This window comes from Delphinapterus leucas, chromosome 11, assembly GCF_059928025.1.
Source record: "Delphinapterus leucas isolate spDelLeu-1000000601 "Yukka" chromosome 11, BTC_Dleu_Yukka2, whole genome shotgun sequence".
Lineage (NCBI taxonomy): Eukaryota > Metazoa > Chordata > Mammalia > Artiodactyla > Monodontidae > Delphinapterus > Delphinapterus leucas.
The window spans coordinates 34,414,793-34,433,893 of record NC_143139.1 but is presented as its reverse complement, the minus strand read 5'-3'; the positions used below and the strand labels follow the sequence as shown (position 1 = coordinate 34,433,893).

The 19,101-nt window shown below is 38.2% G+C and overlaps 2 protein-coding genes across 9 annotated transcripts in view; one reads left to right on the top strand and one right to left on the bottom strand.

Annotated features, from left to right (window-relative positions):
* IRAK4 (interleukin 1 receptor associated kinase 4) overlaps positions 1-12,780 on the bottom strand; it is a 32,681-nt gene extending 19,901 nt beyond the window's left edge. The window contains exons 1-7 of one of the 5 annotated variants that reach the window (XM_089920564.1): positions 12,673-12,749; positions 10,376-10,520; positions 5,435-5,604; positions 3,148-3,293; positions 2,184-2,366; positions 1,534-1,694; positions 322-386 (exon numbers count right to left, since the gene is read on the bottom strand). In XM_089920564.1, the coding sequence (XP_089776690.1) occupies positions 322-386; positions 1,534-1,694; positions 2,184-2,366; positions 3,148-3,293; positions 5,435-5,595 (716 nt within the window). In that variant the 5' untranslated portion in view covers positions 5,596-5,604; positions 10,376-10,520; positions 12,673-12,749. Of the gene's footprint in view, positions 1-321; positions 387-1,533; positions 1,695-2,183; positions 2,367-3,147; positions 3,294-4,110; positions 4,228-5,434; positions 5,605-10,375; positions 10,521-12,533; positions 12,649-12,672 lie in introns of those variants that run through there. The other 4 variants (XM_089920566.1, XM_022572413.3, XM_089920565.1 and 1 more) reach the window with 4 other exon arrangements.
* PUS7L (pseudouridine synthase 7 like) overlaps positions 12,380-19,101 on the top strand; it is a 35,554-nt gene continuing 28,832 nt past the window's right edge. The window contains exons 1-3 of one of the 4 annotated variants that reach the window (XM_022572411.3): positions 12,802-12,992; positions 14,385-14,512; positions 16,177-17,105. In XM_022572411.3, coding sequence (XP_022428119.1) covers positions 16,193-17,105 — 913 coding nt within the window. In that variant the 5' untranslated portion in view covers positions 12,802-12,992; positions 14,385-14,512; positions 16,177-16,192. Of the gene's footprint in view, positions 12,448-12,800; positions 12,993-14,384; positions 14,513-16,176; positions 17,106-19,101 lie in introns of those variants that run through there. The other 3 variants (XM_089920563.1, XM_022572412.3, XM_022572410.3) reach the window with 3 other exon arrangements.

Genomic DNA, 19,101 nt, shown 5'->3' with positions numbered 1-19,101 from the left:
CACATATATGCACATACATATTATATCTACAATTTATCTCTTGTGAGCTTTGGGAGTAGAAAACACAATAATGGAAGTTAGTTGAAATTCCATGTAATTTTCCCATGATTTAGAATAACGATAGCTGTTTAATCTACACACATATGAAAGAGTATATGCAGTCACAGAATTGTAGAGTCAAAGTCCTTTCAAGTTCTCTAAACTATTTTAATTTACATATTTGAAAATATCACTAGTTCATGACACACTCTAGGTAAGAAACAGGTCCCTTACTCCTTGTCCTGCTTTTTTCCACAGTACCACACTGCCAGATTAACTTACTTTGCCATTACTTTTATTTCTTGATCAAACTGTTGTTTCAGTTCTTCAGTACTAATGTCAACCATCTGAAAAAATAAAATAATATACAGTATAATACAATACAATAACCCCAAGTCTCCTAAAGCTAAAAGGGGCACATGAGATCGTCTGGCTGATTCTGCTTTCTTTAAAATAGTAAGGCATCATTTTCCCCATTTTATAGAACAACTGAGAACTAGAAATATTATCAATTTGCTCAAGGTCTCACGGCTGGTGAGTGGAAGGAAGAAAACCTTATAAACTATGTAACTACATAAACCTCACTGAGTCATTGTGGGAACAAAATGAAATAATATGAGACTTAACTGCATAAACATTCTGGAAAAAAAATTAAATGTAATAGAAAACATAAGCAAATTTGAAGGCAAAAAGAAAAACAAGACCTGCAAAAGTATTTGCAACATATATGACAAAGGGTGACTATTGTAAAAATATGTATTGTATTGGTATTTTTAGAATATAATAATAGATTTAAAATATAACAAATCAATAAGTAAATGGTAAACACTCTAATAGAAATGGGAACAAAGGACATAGATAAGAATTAGGAAAAGCTTTTCTTATTGTATATTTTCTTTTTTTTTTTTTTTTTTTTTGCGGTACGCGGGCCTCTCACTGTTGTGGCCTCTCCCGCTGCGGAGCACAGGCTCCGGACATGCAGGCTCAGTGGCCATGGCTCACGGGCCCAGCCGCTCTGCGGCATGTGGGATCTTCCCGGACCAGGGCACGAACCCGTGTCCCCTGTAAAGGCAGGCGGACTCTCAACCACTGCGCCACCAGGGAAGCCCATTGTATATTTTCTAAACTTTATTTTTAAATGAGAAGAGTAATACAAGGAAGCTATTTTTATAAAAATTTTTTAGAATCTTACCATTTTAATATTGATCATGCATGAAGCACTGTGTAGAGTTCAGCTTCTCTATTTTGTGAATCTCCCCAAATTATATGTATAATTGTATGTATGTGTATATAACTACATTTTTTATAGGGACAGAGTCCGTAGCTTTCAACAAATTTTTAAATGTTAAGAACTGCCAGCTTAGAATGATGTTTATTTAAAGAAAATACACACTGAAATCATATATTTCCTAAAGATTAATTTAAAATTTATTATATAACACACTAAGAAGCAACTCTTCTCTAATCCTTTGTCTTCCTGAAAGTATAACTTACTGCTGCAAGCTTCTTCACTGCTACAGTCCTGTTGTCCACATAGCCTTTATACACAACTCCAAATCCTCCCTCTCCCATCTTGTTACCACCGACAGAAAGGGGTCGTTCATCAAAGTTATTTGTGACATCCTTCAATTCATAATATGAAAAACTGTGAAAACCTATAATGTCAATAGAATAAGAAAAAAAGGGCTTCAGTAAAAAAGAAACTGGTTTTAATAACTTCAGTATTTTCTCAATTTGGATATTTCATACATATGCAAATATTTACAATTTTGTATTAGGTACAGTGGAAGAGAGTAAAACCATTTTTAAAATACAAATTTTAAGGTTTACCTTGAGAATTCTGTTTGGTGGTCCTCCACTTAAAACTCTAGTCACTTATTTTCTTTATAAAATGACCCTTTTAAGTTATGTAAATATTTACTTTTTTTTTTCATAGCTTCTGTGGTTGTTCATATATCCTATTGCCTCTACTCACTTATAACACTGACTAATACAATGAAGATGGCGCTTAATAAATGAGGGGAAAAAAACAACCACAAAAGGGCTATTACCAGAGTGCACAAACAAAAGGAGAGATTGATTTTAAAGCAGTAATGGTCTTAATAACAAACCCACTAGTGTAAAGCACTGCAAATGTTACTTACGTGTATCAGTAACTTCTAATCTTCTATTTTCTGGACACGAGGAGTCAGGTGGTGTATAGTTTTGTTCAGTATTCTCATCAGATATCACAGATGTCCTGTCTTTGCCATAGAGGGGCATATGTTTCTGCTGAACTGTTACAGTAACTTTAGAAGGCAGTGTATTAACAGTTTTGGGAACAGCATCTAACAAATGAAATAAGATACAAGTTGTCATTCCATTAGAAAAAGTGTTTGTGAAAAAGGTAAATTAGGAACTTGGTTCACTTAACATCATTCCAGTTTCTACACATTAGCCCCAATTTTCACAGCACTACACAAGAAGCTACCTAGTAAGAATTTGTAAATTTTGATAAGGATGGGTAAGGCAGTGTTTCCAAAAAGTGGTTTATAAGCCACCTGCAACAGAAGCACTGAAGTAGTTGTTTAAAAACTTAGATCTTGAACCTAATTCAAGAATTCTGATAATAAGGTCTAGAGTAGATCCTGGGAAGCTACATGTTTAACAAGAACTCCAGGCGATTCTTATGCCCTCTGAAGGGTGAGTACCACTGGTGTACATGGCATCAAAGGGAGAAAAAGTAGCTTATGAAGAAGGCAACTAGACACCAGCCCACTGGAACACAATGTAAGGAATTCACGATCACAGAGTCCCATCAGAGTGGAAGTTGAGGGTGAAAAAAAGCAAGAGTTTTTTCTCATCATTCTAAACTTCTTATTGGCACAAAACCACCTGACTTTAATGGTGGGATGAGACTCAATCCTGAAGCCTCCATTTCCTTAGCAGCAAGTCTGCACTGTCTGGCGTGCTTGCTAAAGAGTTGGGGAGAGTTGAAAGAATGAAAAGGAGTCTTAAATGTAAGGCTCATCTACTATGAGAAAAAAGTAAGAGTCAGAAGAAATGTTCCTATTTCTGCTACTTGTCTTTCCACCCTAATTATTGATACCCTAGACATGCTCAGTTTACCTGGTAGCAAAAGACTTGCAGGGGCAAAAAACTCATTTTGGACCAAAAGATCCACAAGATCACCAACTGTGCAATTTGTGGTGCCCCAGTCAAACAGTAATTCACAAGTGGGACTTTTTCCAGTTTGAAGTAATGCTTCAAATCTCCTTAAAGTAAGCAAAAGAGAAACAAGATTAGTATGTAAACAGAGTTAACATGTAAATAGGAATTAATCCCTCCAGCAGCACCCCCCCGCCCCGCCCCGTCTAGTCCCAAGCACTTCCTACAATACAGCAAGAGAATCAGCAAGGATTACAGAGAACAGGAAAGATAGGCAGAAGGAAAAAAGATGCTGGAGATGATGATAAGTTGACAGACACTGTGTACTTACAGTGGGCTACAGGGTGCACACACAGGAACCCATTTAGCTCTCGAAAACACTATGAATATCATACTAATTTACCAAACAGGAAGCGTGAGAGGTAAAGTAAGCAGCCTACAGCCACACTGTCCATAAACTGTATACAAATTGAGATTCAAATTCAGATCTCACTTGACAGAAGGGTATACTCTCAACCTACTAAGCTATATTACTTCCCTACATGACATACTCACTCTGTTAGCCATATGATTTTTAATAAACCAGCCTGCTTAAAGAAATAGAATATACACAAACTTGGAGAATTATCCCAAGTTAAGAAATAGTTTTATTTCTATAGTTAAGAAATATAGCTCTTAACTATATTTCAGTTAAATTGAGGGAAAAACACAGAGCAGTTTTTCATTCAAAATTTCTTTAATAACTAGTTTTGAAAGTAACATTTAAAAACTTGAACAACTTGGCTTTTCCTGAAATTTTTTTATTTCAAAAAAGTTCAAACCTACAGAAAAGTTGAAAGAATAATACCATGAACAGCCATCTGCTCTTCATCTAGATTCACCAAATGACCAATGGATAACATTTTGCCATGTTTGTGCTCTCACCCTCTCCATCTCTGTGTCTGTGTGCTCACTTTACAGAGCGTAGGTCAGATGCCTTGTAGAATTCACACAGTCTAGATTTGCCTGACTACTCTCTCACGATTAAATTCAGGTGAAAACCTGTTGGTAAGAACAGTACAGAGATGACAATGTGTCCTTTGCACTGCATCACATCTGGAGGCACATAATTGCAGTTTGTACCATTATTGACGACACCAGTTTGATTACCTGGTTAAGGAGGGGTACTTCAGATTTTTTCTTTATAAAACTACCTTTCCCCTTTGCAATTCATAAATAAGCTGTGGATAATACTTTGAAATCGTGTGCGTATCTTGTTCACCAACACCCTTTCGCCTTGTGATTTTAGCACTCGCTGATGAGCCCTCCATAATCAATTACTCACTGGTAGTTGTAAATTGGTAACTTTTTAGTTCTATCATTCTTTCAATAATTATTTGCTGCCATTATTCTGTAAAGAAGAGTCTTTTCTCCTCACTACCACTCCCTCGACTATGCTCTCAAAGTATTAGATAGTTAATATCAACAAACTGTCTATAAAAATGGTTTTCAAGGTTTAAACTTAAGTTTCTTCCAAGTAATTTAAGATGCTCATCCTTCATACGAGAAAACGTTTCCTGAAAGGACTAGTATGGGAGCTAAGGCTTCAGGTTTTTTTCAGGTTAATGCTGAAAATCACAAATAAATTTCTTTTCCCCTTGCTTCCAAAGACAGATTTTGACATAGGTTTGGGCTGAAATAACTGGCAAAAATAACATGTGTACTTATATCTTACACTTAATCAAGCAGAGACAAATAGAAAGATGGAAATTATCTGAAGGTAGTGTTGAAAAATCCTGGCTAAGAACTAAGAAGTCTATTCATAGATGTGTACATGTACAAGCAACTTTAAAATGTCACATTTGAAGAATTCCTAAAATATACTGTTAAAGTGAATTAGAGACTCACACACTTTTAGGCTCCAGAATTTTACTACAGATTCTTAAAATATTCTTATGTTACTTCAATCTGGAAATGACAGGTATGAGGCAGAGTGAACTAGGCTCAGCTTGCCAAACAGAAATTTAGAGTAAAAGTTGGAATCTTGATTTTAACTTCAAAAACTTATTTGCAATATCACAGTATTGACCTAGCTGATATGCTGGAGAATGAAGCAAAAATTGCAAAAAAAAAAAAGGGGGTGTGTGATTTATTACCATTTTCTCCCCTAGAGAGAGGTTTATTTTCTGAACTGCAGCAGTAGACAGTATTTGTACCTATTAATCATTCTAGATTGTGATGTAAGAATTCAAAAGGAATTTTACGTTACCTTATGTGAAACTGATTGTATCTATCATCACCAGATGGTTTTTTAATAGCAACTGCTAACTTCTTCCATCCTTCTTGAGGATCAATAAAATCTGACAGCTTTCTAATTAGTCCAAGATTGAGGCAGCGCACATATGTTGATGCTGTTATGGGTTTGTTCATCTTTTATTCCTAAAATACGGAAAATTCTCATTAAAATTTTACAGTAGCTTTAGCGATGACATCTGTAAGCTTATACATCACACTTTGCTCTAACTTATGAAATGTTGGGAACTCATTACACCATAATAAAGGAACACTCCGAAGCCAGGTAGTTGCTATTTTCATCTTTCTCCATCTCTAAATATCAATAAAAGAATTACAGGATTATTTTTGTTCCGGCACTAACATTTTCCAAGTGAAATTTACACAAGGGAGCAAAAAGTTTACTTTTTCAGAAAAATTTATGTAAACATATTCAGGGATCAAATCTATTAAGAAAAAAGTTTTCAATTTAAAATATTTTTCTCAGTCCATATTTATTTACTATTAAATATTTATACAACACTCTTTGGTGGAAGTAAAAACAAATGTCTTGAAATAATTTGTACAGCATTAAAAGATATGGTGTATCCACTGACTTTTTACATAACATGTTCTTTCTTGGTGCAGCCACAATTTCTGAATCCATCAGATCTGCCTGATGACAATTCATTCCCTACTAAGGCAAACCCTGTGGTTTACCACCTAACTACTCTCTAGACAGAACTTTTATTTCCTCAGTCCCCCTTTTCTTCTGCTACTCCACCCTGGAGAGCTGTAGCCGGTGATAAATCTCACAGTTTTCCTTGTACACCAGCACTGCTGAATACAGCTGTGGAGAACCAGGTAACTGAGCAGACTGGTATAAATACAAATTTAGGGGACCCTTTTCCATCGGGCCTTCAACACTGCTGTTAGTCCTTTCACTTGTCTTTGCTCATCCTCCCTGGTGACTATTTCACACCTTTAGCTCTGTCTACGTGGTTTTATTTGATCTCCATCTCCCTCATTCTCAGCAGGTGGTCACCTTTCCTTCTAATTAATCAAAACAAATAGATTTAGATATTCTTCTGTCAATTACTCTCCTGCTCCCCTACATATCTTTATTTTTAAAGTGTAACATAATTAATTTTTGGAATAAAGAATAGATTCATGTGGTATGAAATTCAGACGTTACAGAAGAGTAAGAAGCAAAAAAAGTCTCCCTGTGTCTTGTGTCTCTTATATTAGCATTCTCTTCTCTTTGGCCTTCTTTGACCACAGCTAGGTAGGTCCATCTACTCTCAACTTAATTATCTTTCATCACTGCACAATGTATTTGTAATCATATATTTATTTGTTTAGTTGTTTACTAATGGTCTACCCCATTAGACTACAAGCTCCATGAATTCAGGGTCTATGCTCATTTTATTCACTAATATGTAACTAATTACTAGCGCTTTGTAGATATTGGTGTTGTTAAGGGTTAGGAATGAATGAATTTCTTGCCCAGGACCATGCTAGGTGGTTTATATATTTCACTTAATCCTCACAGTGACTAAGGCCATTTTATCATCTCTATTTCACAAAGGTCGTAAGTGAAAGAGCTAGGTCTTGAACCATATCTGACTCCAAAATTCATGCCATATGTCCCTGTTTCTCTAACTTGATGCATTGTTCATGTCATTCTCTTTTCTAGAAAGACCAGTCCTTTCATTCATTCATAAACTCAATAAACATATATGTCAGGCTTTGTGCTAAGTGATGGGAGCTACAAAGAAGAGAAAAATCTTTGTTTTCAAGCTTCTCAGTCTAGCAGGGGGTGCAAACAATTACAATGAGAATAAATGTTACAAGAAGGGTGAGCAGAGTGTTAATGGGGTCCAGAGAAGGAGCACCAAAGGAGGCAGTCTGAAGGAGGTATGCCAAGACAGATTTGGGGGGGTGAGAGGTTGGAAGGATGAGTGAAAAGCAATGGGGATAAACCCAAAAGGAAATTCCAGGCAGGAGGAATAGCATGGGAGAGCATGGGTTAGGCTAAGGCAAGTAGTTTGTTAGGGCTGGACCACAGGACGCATGTCATTAAAAGATGAGATTGGAGAGGTAGGCAGGACCAAGTCATCATGTGCCTCATATTCTATGACAAGGGGTTTAAACTTTATACTAAAAGTTACAGGGGAGCCAATGCAGGATTTTAAGGAAAGGTGGTATGTGATCCGATGTGGTTAAGTGGATTCCTCTGGATGAAACATTAAAGGACTGTATATTAAGGCAAAGAGAACAGTTTGAAAATTTTACAATAATCTAGAAATGAAAGCCTGAAGAAAGAAGCATACAGTTGGGTAATGGGGAAGAAAAAAACTCCAAAGGTTTAGGAGGCCAAATCAAAGTAATTTCAGGATATTAGAGGGAAAGGAGACTGAGGGAAACAAAGAAGCTGATTCCTGGCTTTTTCAGCTTGGGTAATTATGTAGATGATAGAGGAAATAACGTGTTCAGTCCTGGTCATGTTAAATGTGAAATATCTACCTCTGGCACCACCTAGGGGAGTTGGCACTAAGTAGCTCAATATATGGTCTGGAGCTTAGGAGACAGGTTCAGGAATACTCATATATTCATACATGAATAGTTGGTTGAAACAACAAGAAATATAAGCCTGCCTATTAGGAATATATAGAATGTGAAGGAACAAAGGAAAAAAAGAAACTTTTAAAAGTACTGATGTGTCATGGAGGTAAGTAGAGAACCAGGGCAGTAGAATACCAGAGATTTCTAGAATTAGCCATAGGTTGGTATAAAAGACCCAGAGAGGTCGAAAAAATACTGATGGGTAACCAGAAGGCCTTTGGGTGACTTAAGAACTGTTTTAGTGGAGCAATGAGTGCATGGTAGAAATGCATTTTCCAGGAAGCCTGGCTATGAAGGGAAGGAGAAAGGAAGAAAGGATGAAAGAAAGAAAAAAAAAAAGCAAAGAAAAGGAGCAGCTCTCAAACTATATACCCTTTACACGCTTAAAAATTGCTGTGGACTCCAAAGAGCTTTTGTTTATGTTGGTTATATTGCCAATATTTACCATATTAGAAACTGACACTGAGAAATTGAAAAATTACTTATTCATTAATTCATTTTAAATAATAATAAATGTACTACATGTTAGCATACATATTTTAATAAAAACTATATTTCCCCCAAAAATATGAGTGAATTTTTTTTACAGTTTTGCAAATCTCTTTAATTTTTAGCTTAATAGAAGACAGCTGGATTCTAATATCTGCTTCTGCATTCAGTCTGCGGCAATATATCATTTGGGTTAATGTATATGAAGGAAGTCCAGGTTCACACAGACATACAGTTGGAAAGGGAGCAGTATTTTAGCAGCCATTTCACAAAGCAGTATTTTTCTTTGATGCTATACTAAAACTTGATAAGTGACAATTTCCTGAAAGTTAGCTGCCGTGTGGAATCTGAAACCATATCAATGAACTTTGTCACATTAAAATCCATTGCACTCTGAATGAATCTTTTACCCATACATGATTTCGACCTTACGAACCTCTTGAAAGAGACTCAGAGACCCCAACCACCCTCTGGGAACTGCTGGTTTAAGGTTTAAGACAAAACTTGGTTGAAGATATGAAATGGATAGTAAACAGAGATGAAGGGGTCAACCCTGAATAGAAGAAAACCTCTTCTGAATCTAACAGGAGGGAAGCAGAGGTTTGGATACAGATATATTTGAAGCAAGAGGGAGAAGTCCTATACAATGTTATTTTCTCTGTGAAGCAGGAGGTGAGGTCATCCAGGGCTAGGTTAAGAATCGCTCAAACACCTTGAGGACCACCTGGTAAATGCCTACTATTCCTTCGTGCTCAACACAAAAGGCACTATTGGCTTTTCCTGACAGCCATCTCTTTTGCTCCAAACTGTCACCTGGTTATTCTTCTAGTATAACAATTATCATATTTTATTATTTATTGGTCTGCCTTCTCTCCTAGATGGTGTGCTCTCCTGGGCAGGGACCCAACCAAATTCAGCTTTAGCAGCTACTCAGAATATTTGTGCTGAATGCCAGAAGGCTGATTTTTTAAATTAAGAAATCACATCTGCCTATAGATTTTACAGTTGCTACATTCACACTACCTTTTCCTATTTACTTATATTTCTCTCCATTGTTAAGAAGTACAATGTGATTGACAAAGCTAGTAAAGGTAGAACTGCTTAGTAATCCTAAAAGCTAGAGCTAAAATACAAAGAATTGAGAATAAAAGCAGTCTATCTGAAGACCAGGGATAAATTCTGTAACTCTCCTGCATCCAGATTTCTAACAAAGGTGATAGCGTAGGGATGCCAGAAAAGGAAGGCCTTCTAACAACTCCTCCTTATATTTAAGTCTGGAAGTTCTAAACTTCAGAATTTAAAATGTTACTTAAAACATACATCCATCTATCACCACCAACACGTTTGGAAGAACATACACCAAAATATTAACCGTGGTTAACTCTTGATGGTGATTTATATGGTGGTTTTGTTTTCATTTACTTTTCTGCATTTTCTATAATGAAAATAAATGATATGTGCAGAAAAAATTAAAAAGTGTCACCTCTTTCAAAGTATTCAAGATTTTACTGTAGTACATTTAGGGTTAATAGAAGTGGAACAGGATATACTGCTTACAAATAAATAAATATATTCATGATTATTTTCTCATACCATTAATCCTCATGGTAAAGAAAAACCACTCATATATTCACACTAGACAACTCAGCCAAGAATACGAGGTAAGGTGATCATTGAGAAATAATACTAAAACGAGTATCTGCTTGTGGAACCCAGTGCCTTCCCACCTGCATGCACATTCTCTAACAAAGTACAGTTCAAAATAGAAATTCAAAATATTCATATGAAATGCATTAATAAAGTTTTAAGGTTGTGCTTCACTAACAGTCTGATCAGAGGAAGAGAGTGTAGAGGGGTGGATGGAAGATGGACTTTGAGGTTGCCTGGGTCTGGGTTCTAATGTAGCTCTTCCACAAGCCAACTGTGACCAGGGTCAGTAACTCAGTTTCTCTGGACTTTGGTTTCTTCATCTGAAAAACAGAGATGGTCTTACCTAAGAGTTGCTGTATAGATTTTAAATTAACAAATGCCTAATCCTATCAATAATAAGTGATCAAAGAAAATGTAGCAATGACTATTGTATGGCAGAAGTTATTCTTATGTCACATTTTAAAAAAAAAGAAATGTGCAGAATTGTATTTAAGCTCAATTTTCAGAATAGCAGTGAAGGACAACTGAAAGAATGGAACTAATAGGTCTGAGAACATAGCTAAGCTTTTCATGGTGAGTGTTATTTTATCAAGCATAGTATCTTTAAAATGCTTATAACCTTCCTAAAATACATCACCTACGCATGCTTTCTTAAGCAAAATATTCTAGATATTTTTGGACAACTCAATATCATCATTAAGAACAAAAGCTCATGATACCTTCTAGACCTAATAAATTATATAGGGCTGCCCTTCTTAAATAGGATATGTGCTGGTATTCCATAAATTAAACATCACATACCATTCTCAAACATTGATTTATCTCAACAGTAAGTATTTAAACATTTTGGATATATTTTTTAAAAGCCAAAATATTATACATTCATCAAATATTTACTGAGTCTCTATTTTGTGCTGGATATTGATCCAGGTCCCTGGAGATAAAGCATAAGTTAAGTAAGAAAAAAAAAAAACTGAATTCATGGAGCTTATATTCTAATAGAGAAAGACAGGTAATAAGCATTTGCTTTATAGTGCATTAGATGGTGCCAAGTGGAATGGAAATAAATAAACTGAGAAAGGGTTTTAATTTTAAATAGGGTAGTCAAAGTAGCCCTCAATAAGAAGGTGCCGTTTGATTAAAGGTTTGAAGGAATGAGAAAGCTAGCCACTGGGATATCTGTGGGAAAGGTTTCTGGGCAAAAGAAATCGTAAATGCAAGGGTCTGGAGTGGGTCCACTGAAAAACAGCAAGGAGACAGTAAGACTGGAGAAGAGGGGGCAGGAAAGTAGAATAGATGAGAGAGGTAATGGGGCCAGGTCTCCTCGGGCCCTCATAGCCTTTGGATTGACTTTATCTTCTGAGGGAGATGAAAAGACAGTGGAGGTTTTGAGAAGTGGAGAGACACACTCTCTACTCATGTCTTAAAAGGACACCGGGGACTGCTGCTGAGAATAAAGGATATTAAAGTAAGGGCAGAGAAGCAGGAAGAGACCAATTAGTTCAGTACATCAATAATCCAGATGGAGGTGCTGGAGGCTTGGATCGGAGAGGTAGCAAAGAAGGTAGAAGTCCTAGGATGATGGATATTTTCTGAGGTAAAGCACACAGGAACCTGTGTGCTGATGTGAAGGGTGAGAAGATGGCACCTTTACTGAGATGGAGAAGCCTATGACAGGAGCGAGTTTAGCCTGGAAGCTCAGGAGCTCTGTTTGGACAGGTCGGAAGCAAACTTCAAATGAATGTTTAGTGTGCAAACAGAAGAATTAAGGAAATCTGAACTTTCTGACATATCTCTTCAAGGATTACCCCCAGAAAGGGAAAGGGCAATTCTTAATATTCTCCGCTTAGGGCTCCTTGGGCAGACACGTTTTTGAGGCACTAAGAGAGCCATTTGTTCCCATTCTAAATGGCTAAAATGCTTTCTGAGGTCTGCTTTTCATCCCTTCGTTCCCTCTCTTGTTTCCAGGCTGTCTGTACACTTTTCCTATCTGATAAGATACTGACAACCCCGCTCCACTTTCCAAGTTCCTGGAAGCCTGACGGAGAATCTTGGGGGGGCTTCGGAATGCTTTCCACGCGGCGAGCATCTCCGCCGGGTGCTGGTCTTACTTCCTGGTTCTCAGGAAAAGATATTTCATTTCGTAAACGGGTTCTCGGAACACACCGCCCGGGAGTTGAGAAATTCCAGGCGCGGTCTGACCGAGCCACCAGGTGACGTCTCTTCTTGCCCCACGGTCCTCCACAGGTACAACTAACTTTCTGATCCCCAGGCACCCACCCACGTCTTCATCCTGGAGCAACTGCTGCCCACGCAACCTACTTCCTCTCTACCTTTTCTCACTTGGGCTGAAGATAGGCGATTTTCCTTCCGAACCGTCCCTCCACAACCCTGGGGCAGAGGGGCCGAGGCCGGGACGCGGACCTCGGACACTTCGCGGAGAAGGTGGCGCGCACGGCCGGAATCCCTTACCTGCCCAGGCGCGGGGAGCGGGGGGCGGGCGGGGCGCCGCGGGGCTGAGCCAGCGGTCGAGGAACCCGGGCCCTAGGGACGGCTGGGGCAGGCTCAACCCGTCAGGCCCCGCCCAGGCCCGCCCCGTCCCCACCCCCGTCCCGCCCTCTTCCTCTTTGTGCCTCTAGGCGGCTCCACAGAGTGAGAAATTCCGGGCCTCTTTTAAGGCTCTTCTTTAAGTGGGAGTCTGGCCCTTTAAATAGTCCGTGTCGGAGGCTATTTTAAGGCTTCCGGTCATGCGCACAGCGTAGTGCAGAGGAATGCCTTCACCTGGACATGAGGTAGGCCGGGTTGAGTTTCTTGCGCCAAGTGGGGCTTGTGTATGGGTCAATGACAAGATAGGCATTGGGACCCTGCCCCTTTGTCCCCAACAGGAGGGCGACCTGAGCTAGTATCGCGCCTTGGGGTAGGCGGGGCTGGGGGAGGAGAAGAAGCCGGTGGAGCTGCTGGCTGTGTCCGGGGTACTTTTCAATGCGCCTGAAGGCTACGCAGCAGGGGACGTTAGTGCTGCTGGTTGGTGGCAGAAGTAGGAAGTAGGAGTGAGTTAGGCGGAGCAACGGCAGTGGAAGGAACTGGAGGCGCTACTGGCCTTTTTTTAAACACCCTCCCAGACTCTGCCCTTAGCCAGCACTTCCCCAGCTTCAGGTCAGCCAGACTACCCCCTTTCTGCCCCGCAAGCTCTTCAACGTATCTGTTGCCTGGGAACACTGCACGTGTGTGCTTAACTCCACGTGGGTTCCTTGGCGGCCTTTCAGCACGGTTCCACTCTTACTGAGATGCTTGGTTGTAATAATTCCCTCATCATTGTATTCTCCTCAGGTTGTTCTACCTATGCCACTAGCTTAGAATGTCTTCATATCTTCTTCCTTTTACTGGGTAAAGAGTAGGTCATTTTTCTTTCCAAGACCAATCCAGCAGCTGAGCTTTTGATCACGTCTCATTGCTTTCCAACTCTTCAAACTCTTCATCAGATTCATCCTGTGCAGTGCTATCAGTCATCTTACTAAAACATCTTTTTGGATTGTGTCATTTTCCTATTCAAACACCTCCAGTGGCCATCCATTGACCACTCAGTGGATTCTAAGTCCCTGACAAGGTGTTCAGTATCTTACCTTGTTCGGCACTAATCCAGCTGTATTTTCCAGAACTGTACTAGAAAACACTTTCTCCTACTGCTCTGTATCTGGGCTCTTCAGTTTTCTCTAACACATTGCATATGTTGTTTGTGCATCACTTATGATAGTCTTTGACTCATTTCTGCCTCCTGAACTGTTTTGAAGACTTGGCCACTTCTTGCGTATGCCTTTACTGATTATTCTAGACAAAAGTGATTTTTTTCTTTCTTCCTTTTCACTCTTACAGCTCTTTATTTGTACTAGCTGTTTCGTTTATTCAACAGTCAGTATTGATTATGTGCCTATTATGTGCTTGACACTGTTCTAATTGTGAGATAATCAGTGAATAAGGCTGACAGGGTTCTTGTTCTCATGGAGCAAACATTCTAGTTGGGGGAGGTATACAATAAATAGTGAAGAAAATTATTAGACAGAAATGCTATGCAGAAAATTAAATAGGATTTTGTGAAAAATAGTGGCTTGCTGGTTCCCCTGGATTACTGGTCAAGGAAGACCTCTTTGAGGATGTTATTGAGGAAGTACTGATTTAATCAACAGGAACAGTTGGCAGAAAGGAACTGAAGAAGGCCAGTGAAGCTGGAGTATAGTGGATAATGGGAAAAAGGTACAAGATAAATTTGGAGAATAGACAGAGTCCAGGATCTTAGAAGTCTTCGGAAGCCAGGGTAAGTAATTTGGATTTTATTATAAATGTGATTAGAGGGTTTAAAAAGGGGTTGTGATATGATTTAATTTACCTTTTAAATCATCATTCTGGCTACTCTGTGGAGAGCAGACTATAGTGGACTAGTAATAGAAGCAGAGATTAGAGACCTTCACAGTGTATAAGAATTTCTGGAATGGAAGTCCTAAAGTAGAGGTGACAAAAGGACAGCAGGAATAATCAGAGAGCCGGATGCTTAAAGGTGATGCAACTTTTGGTGATGAGAAAGTCAAAGCTATGACCGAGATGAAGTGGAAGTGGTGTGAGGTTGAGATTGAGGAACTGAGGGACTGTGATGTTAAATGGATGATCCATATGGATGGTCATGGAGGTCATGCTGGATAGTAGATTTTAAGCCTGGTATTAAAGTCATCAGTGAATGAAGAAGAATTGTGCTGGGACCAGAGAGAGTATGGCAGCAAATAGTAGAGCCTGATGGCATGAACTTCAAAGGAAATGGGATTTGGGGAGGTAGAGGAGGAAGAAATGGTTTGGAAGTAGCAGTGGCAAACATAGAAAATATTTACAACCTCCAGATCCCAAGGTGGGTATGAAAGGAAAAATAGCCTTCACATGAGAGGGCTACAGAAGAAGCAGCTTGGGGAAAATAGCCAGGTTTCATTAGGGCAAGAAACTGGGGAGACTGTGCAGGAAATAAAGGAATGAGGGAAAATAAATATATCCTATATATTTCCTAGGAATTTAGGATATAGAGAATTTGCTGTGATTTCTACATGACATATTAGAAAGGATGGTGTGGAGGTGGTTTTCTAAATTGGTTCAGATTAGTAGAATACACTGTAGAAATGGGGTGAAGGTCCAGATGATGAATTTCCTGGAGAGTGTGGTTAACACAAAGAACGGAGTAGTACTGGTCCCCTGAGCATTTTATTTTTCCTGAATCTCCATCTGGTAGCCATGGGTTGTGTGAAGAATGAGTGAAGTTGGCATCAAGAAGGTTTGTAAAGGTTTTTTTCTCTCTAATGCCAGAGAGAGATGGTTGGAATTTTTCTTTGGGTTAGCCGCAAAAGTTTGTATCTGTAAAAGTTTGTTTCTGGCTGTCAAGAAGGTTTAAGGTCCAGGGTTAATTTAAGCCTACCTAGAAACCTAATCACATTGCAAGTTGGTTTTAGAATTTCATTTATCTATCAATTTGGACTATTTCTTCCTGTCTTCTCCTCATCCCTTCTTCCATCCCTATCTCTTCATATATAAATATCTAGCTACAGATTCTCTGGAATTAGCTGGAAATTTTAGTTTTCAGGGATGGAGTTCAGACAAATCATTGTAAACAGGTGTATGTTCTAGTCTCTTCTTTGTAAGCTTACAGATGGTATTTTAAAAGTGAACTTGAAACTTAACCCATTTTAATCCTGGAATTTTAATAGATGGAAGCCTGGAGTAGGTGAAGAGTCAAGGTGCAAATCACCAGATATCTCGGTATAAGACAGTCAAAATACACATGATATATAGAAATAAATTAGATTAGTAATGTCTTTTAAGGGGACTCCGGATTGGAAGGGAGAGGGAGAAGGAGAATTAAATAAATCTTTCAAACCTATTTCTTTTTTTGTTATCCAGAATTTTTCTTTCTGGTAATTGACCACCTCTTTGTTTCTTTTATAGGCATTGTTATTTGAGAATGGAAGAGGATACAGATTTTAGAATCAGGTTTAGTTCTCTGTGTTTCATTACAGATCACGTTGGATTTCATGGCACCATAAAAAGCTCACCAAGTGACTTTGTTGTTATTGAGATTGATGAACAGGGACAGTTAGTTAATAAAGCCAGTGATGAACCTATTTACAAGGTTAATAAAATACTACCTGGGCCAAATAATTTGGCTAAAAAAACAAACTTAGATCCTCAAAATTTATCCTTTGAAGAGAGAAGCAATCAAGAAGTCAATACTTTGGCTGGGTGCTCTGGTGATGACCAAAATTATGAGCCTGGTTCAGAAAAGGAAGATACTATCGAAGATGGAACTTCCAAAGGTGAAGAAGAAAACATTGATGTATTAGGATCCTTGTTAGATGAAAAAACTAATGAATTACTGAATCAGTTTGCCTGTGATGTAAAAGAGAAGTGGAATTCTAAAACTGAACTAATTGGACCATCTTCTGAATTCTCATTAGGCAGAATCCTTGACAAAAACCAGAGGGCTATTTTGCATAGTGCTATTAGGCAGAAATTTCCTTTTTTAATAACTGTAGGAAAAAACAGTGAAATTGTTGTAAAACCAAATCTTGAGTATAAAGAACTCTGTCACTTGGTATCTGAAGAAGAAGCATTTGACTTTTTTAAATATTTGGATGCAAAGAAAGAAAATTCCAAATTTACCTTTAAACCTAATATAAACAAAGATCACCGAAAGGCTGTCCACCATTTTATCAACAAAAAGTTTGGAAATCTTGTGGAAACCAAATCTTTTCCTGAACCGAATTATAGTGCTGATAATCCAAAGGTAGTGATAACAGTAAGATTTCGGGAAAAGGCACACAAGCACAGGAAAAGATCTCTTCATGAATGCCAGGAAAGAAAAGTTGTATACACAGGTAATTTAATACATCATTATTATTTTCTTACATAAATTAAAGTTGCGTGAAAGCTGAATAATTTCAAATGAATTAAATAGCCTTGTCCAGAGAGATATTGGAAACAATATATGGGTCCTGTTTTTTAATGGAAGGGAAAGTCTTTCAAAATACACTGGTTGTAAAAATTAACCTTATTGGGGCTTCCCTGGTGGCCCAGTGGTTGAGAGTCAGCCTGCCGACGCAGGGGACACGGGTTCATGCCCCGGTCTGGGAAGATCCCACATGCCATGGAGCGGCTAGGCCCGTGAGCCATGGCCGCTGAGCCTGCGCATCCGGAGCCTGTGCTCCGCGACGGGAGAGGCCACAACAGTGAGAGGCCCGTGTACCGCAAAAAAAAAAAAAAAACTAACCTTATTGATGAAAGTGTCGTTAACACAGATACTTATAGTTAACGTAGTCACAAATGTATAAAGTTGAAGCAGTTACTTTGCATTGAAGTAAGTGTTATGGGGATGAATCTTGATTTCATATTTTGAGAGTTATCTTAATTAAAATTAAGTATTTGGAGAGAAGTAGAATATGTTTGCTGTGCTTGGGGAAGTGAAGAGAATACCTTGTAATCTAAAACAGCTGGACTTAACTGCCCAAGGTAGGGAACCTGCAAACTTACTTCCTTTGGCTGTCAGTCATTTAGAGAAGAGATTCTCAGATTTTAGCATGCATTATAATCACCAAAAGGGCTTGTTGAGAGAGATCTCTGAGCCCTATTCTCAGATTTTCTGATTTAGAATGTTTGGGGTAGGTCTTTCACAAATTCCTAGGTGATCCTTTTTCTGCTGGTCTGGGGACCACATTTTGAGAATCACTGTCTTAGGGAATATATTCACTTTCTAGGATGGAGTGGAACTGATGAAATCTCACTCTGCAAGTTTGGCTGATCAGGTTTAATTGGCCTGTATCCTACGTGAAGGATGGCAAGTGTTTCAGATGGTCCTGTTTTATAAGTAAACAGCACAGCATTTAAAATATAAACAGCAACTCAGATTTGCACAAATGTGTGTATCTGGCACAGAAACAAGGTTGTACTATGTAGGGAACTCTGTGATGTAAGTGAAAAGAGTTTGGACCTTGGAGCTATGTGGGTTTTATTTTACGTTATGACTTTAGTTCATAAAAAGATCTATGAACTTTTTAATATCTTTAGGACTTAGTTTCCATAAATGTAAAACTGGAAAGAATAATACCATGGGCAAGTTACTTAACAATTCATAACTTTTGGTTGTACTTTAAAAATGGGGTAGTAGTAAAGCCTAATTCACAATGATACTCTAAGGATTAGATGAAATAATGAATGCAAATGTTTAGTATGTAATCGTTTTTCAAATGTTGGTGTCTTCTGTCTTGGAAATTTGTCCAGTTGTATGACTTACCTTTTCATGAAAAAGCTGCTAGTATAGGAGTTGACACGTGAGGCATGCAATAAATGTTAACAGATAAATCTGCTTTGAAGGAAAAACAAAACTAGTTTTACACGTGGGGAGAGAATTGCTGATCAGTGTTTTAAGCAGGTGTAGATTTTGTACGACTTGAAATTCTAACAGTATTTGAATTAATGAACCAAAAAATTGTGGAAACTTTTATATATTAGTTTAAATTAGTTTTACCAAAACTATGAATAATTGGAGAGACATGTTCAAGAGAGGAATTGATGGTTCACCAGAAGATAGTATGAAGATACTGGGATACCTATAAGTACAAGAACAAAGAAAAAGACAAAGATAAACTTTGCTTATCCCAGATTTTGCTTAGGCCAGCCTTTTGTAAGAACAAAAATAGTTCATATAAAAAAATTCCTTAATAAGTAGACCTACCTAAAAAATAGAACACTTAAAAAAACCTTTTATTTTTAATTGTTATAAAATATACATAACATAAACTTTACCATTTTAACCATGTTTAATGGCATTAAGTACATTCATGTTGTTGTACAACTATCACTGCCATCCATCTCCAG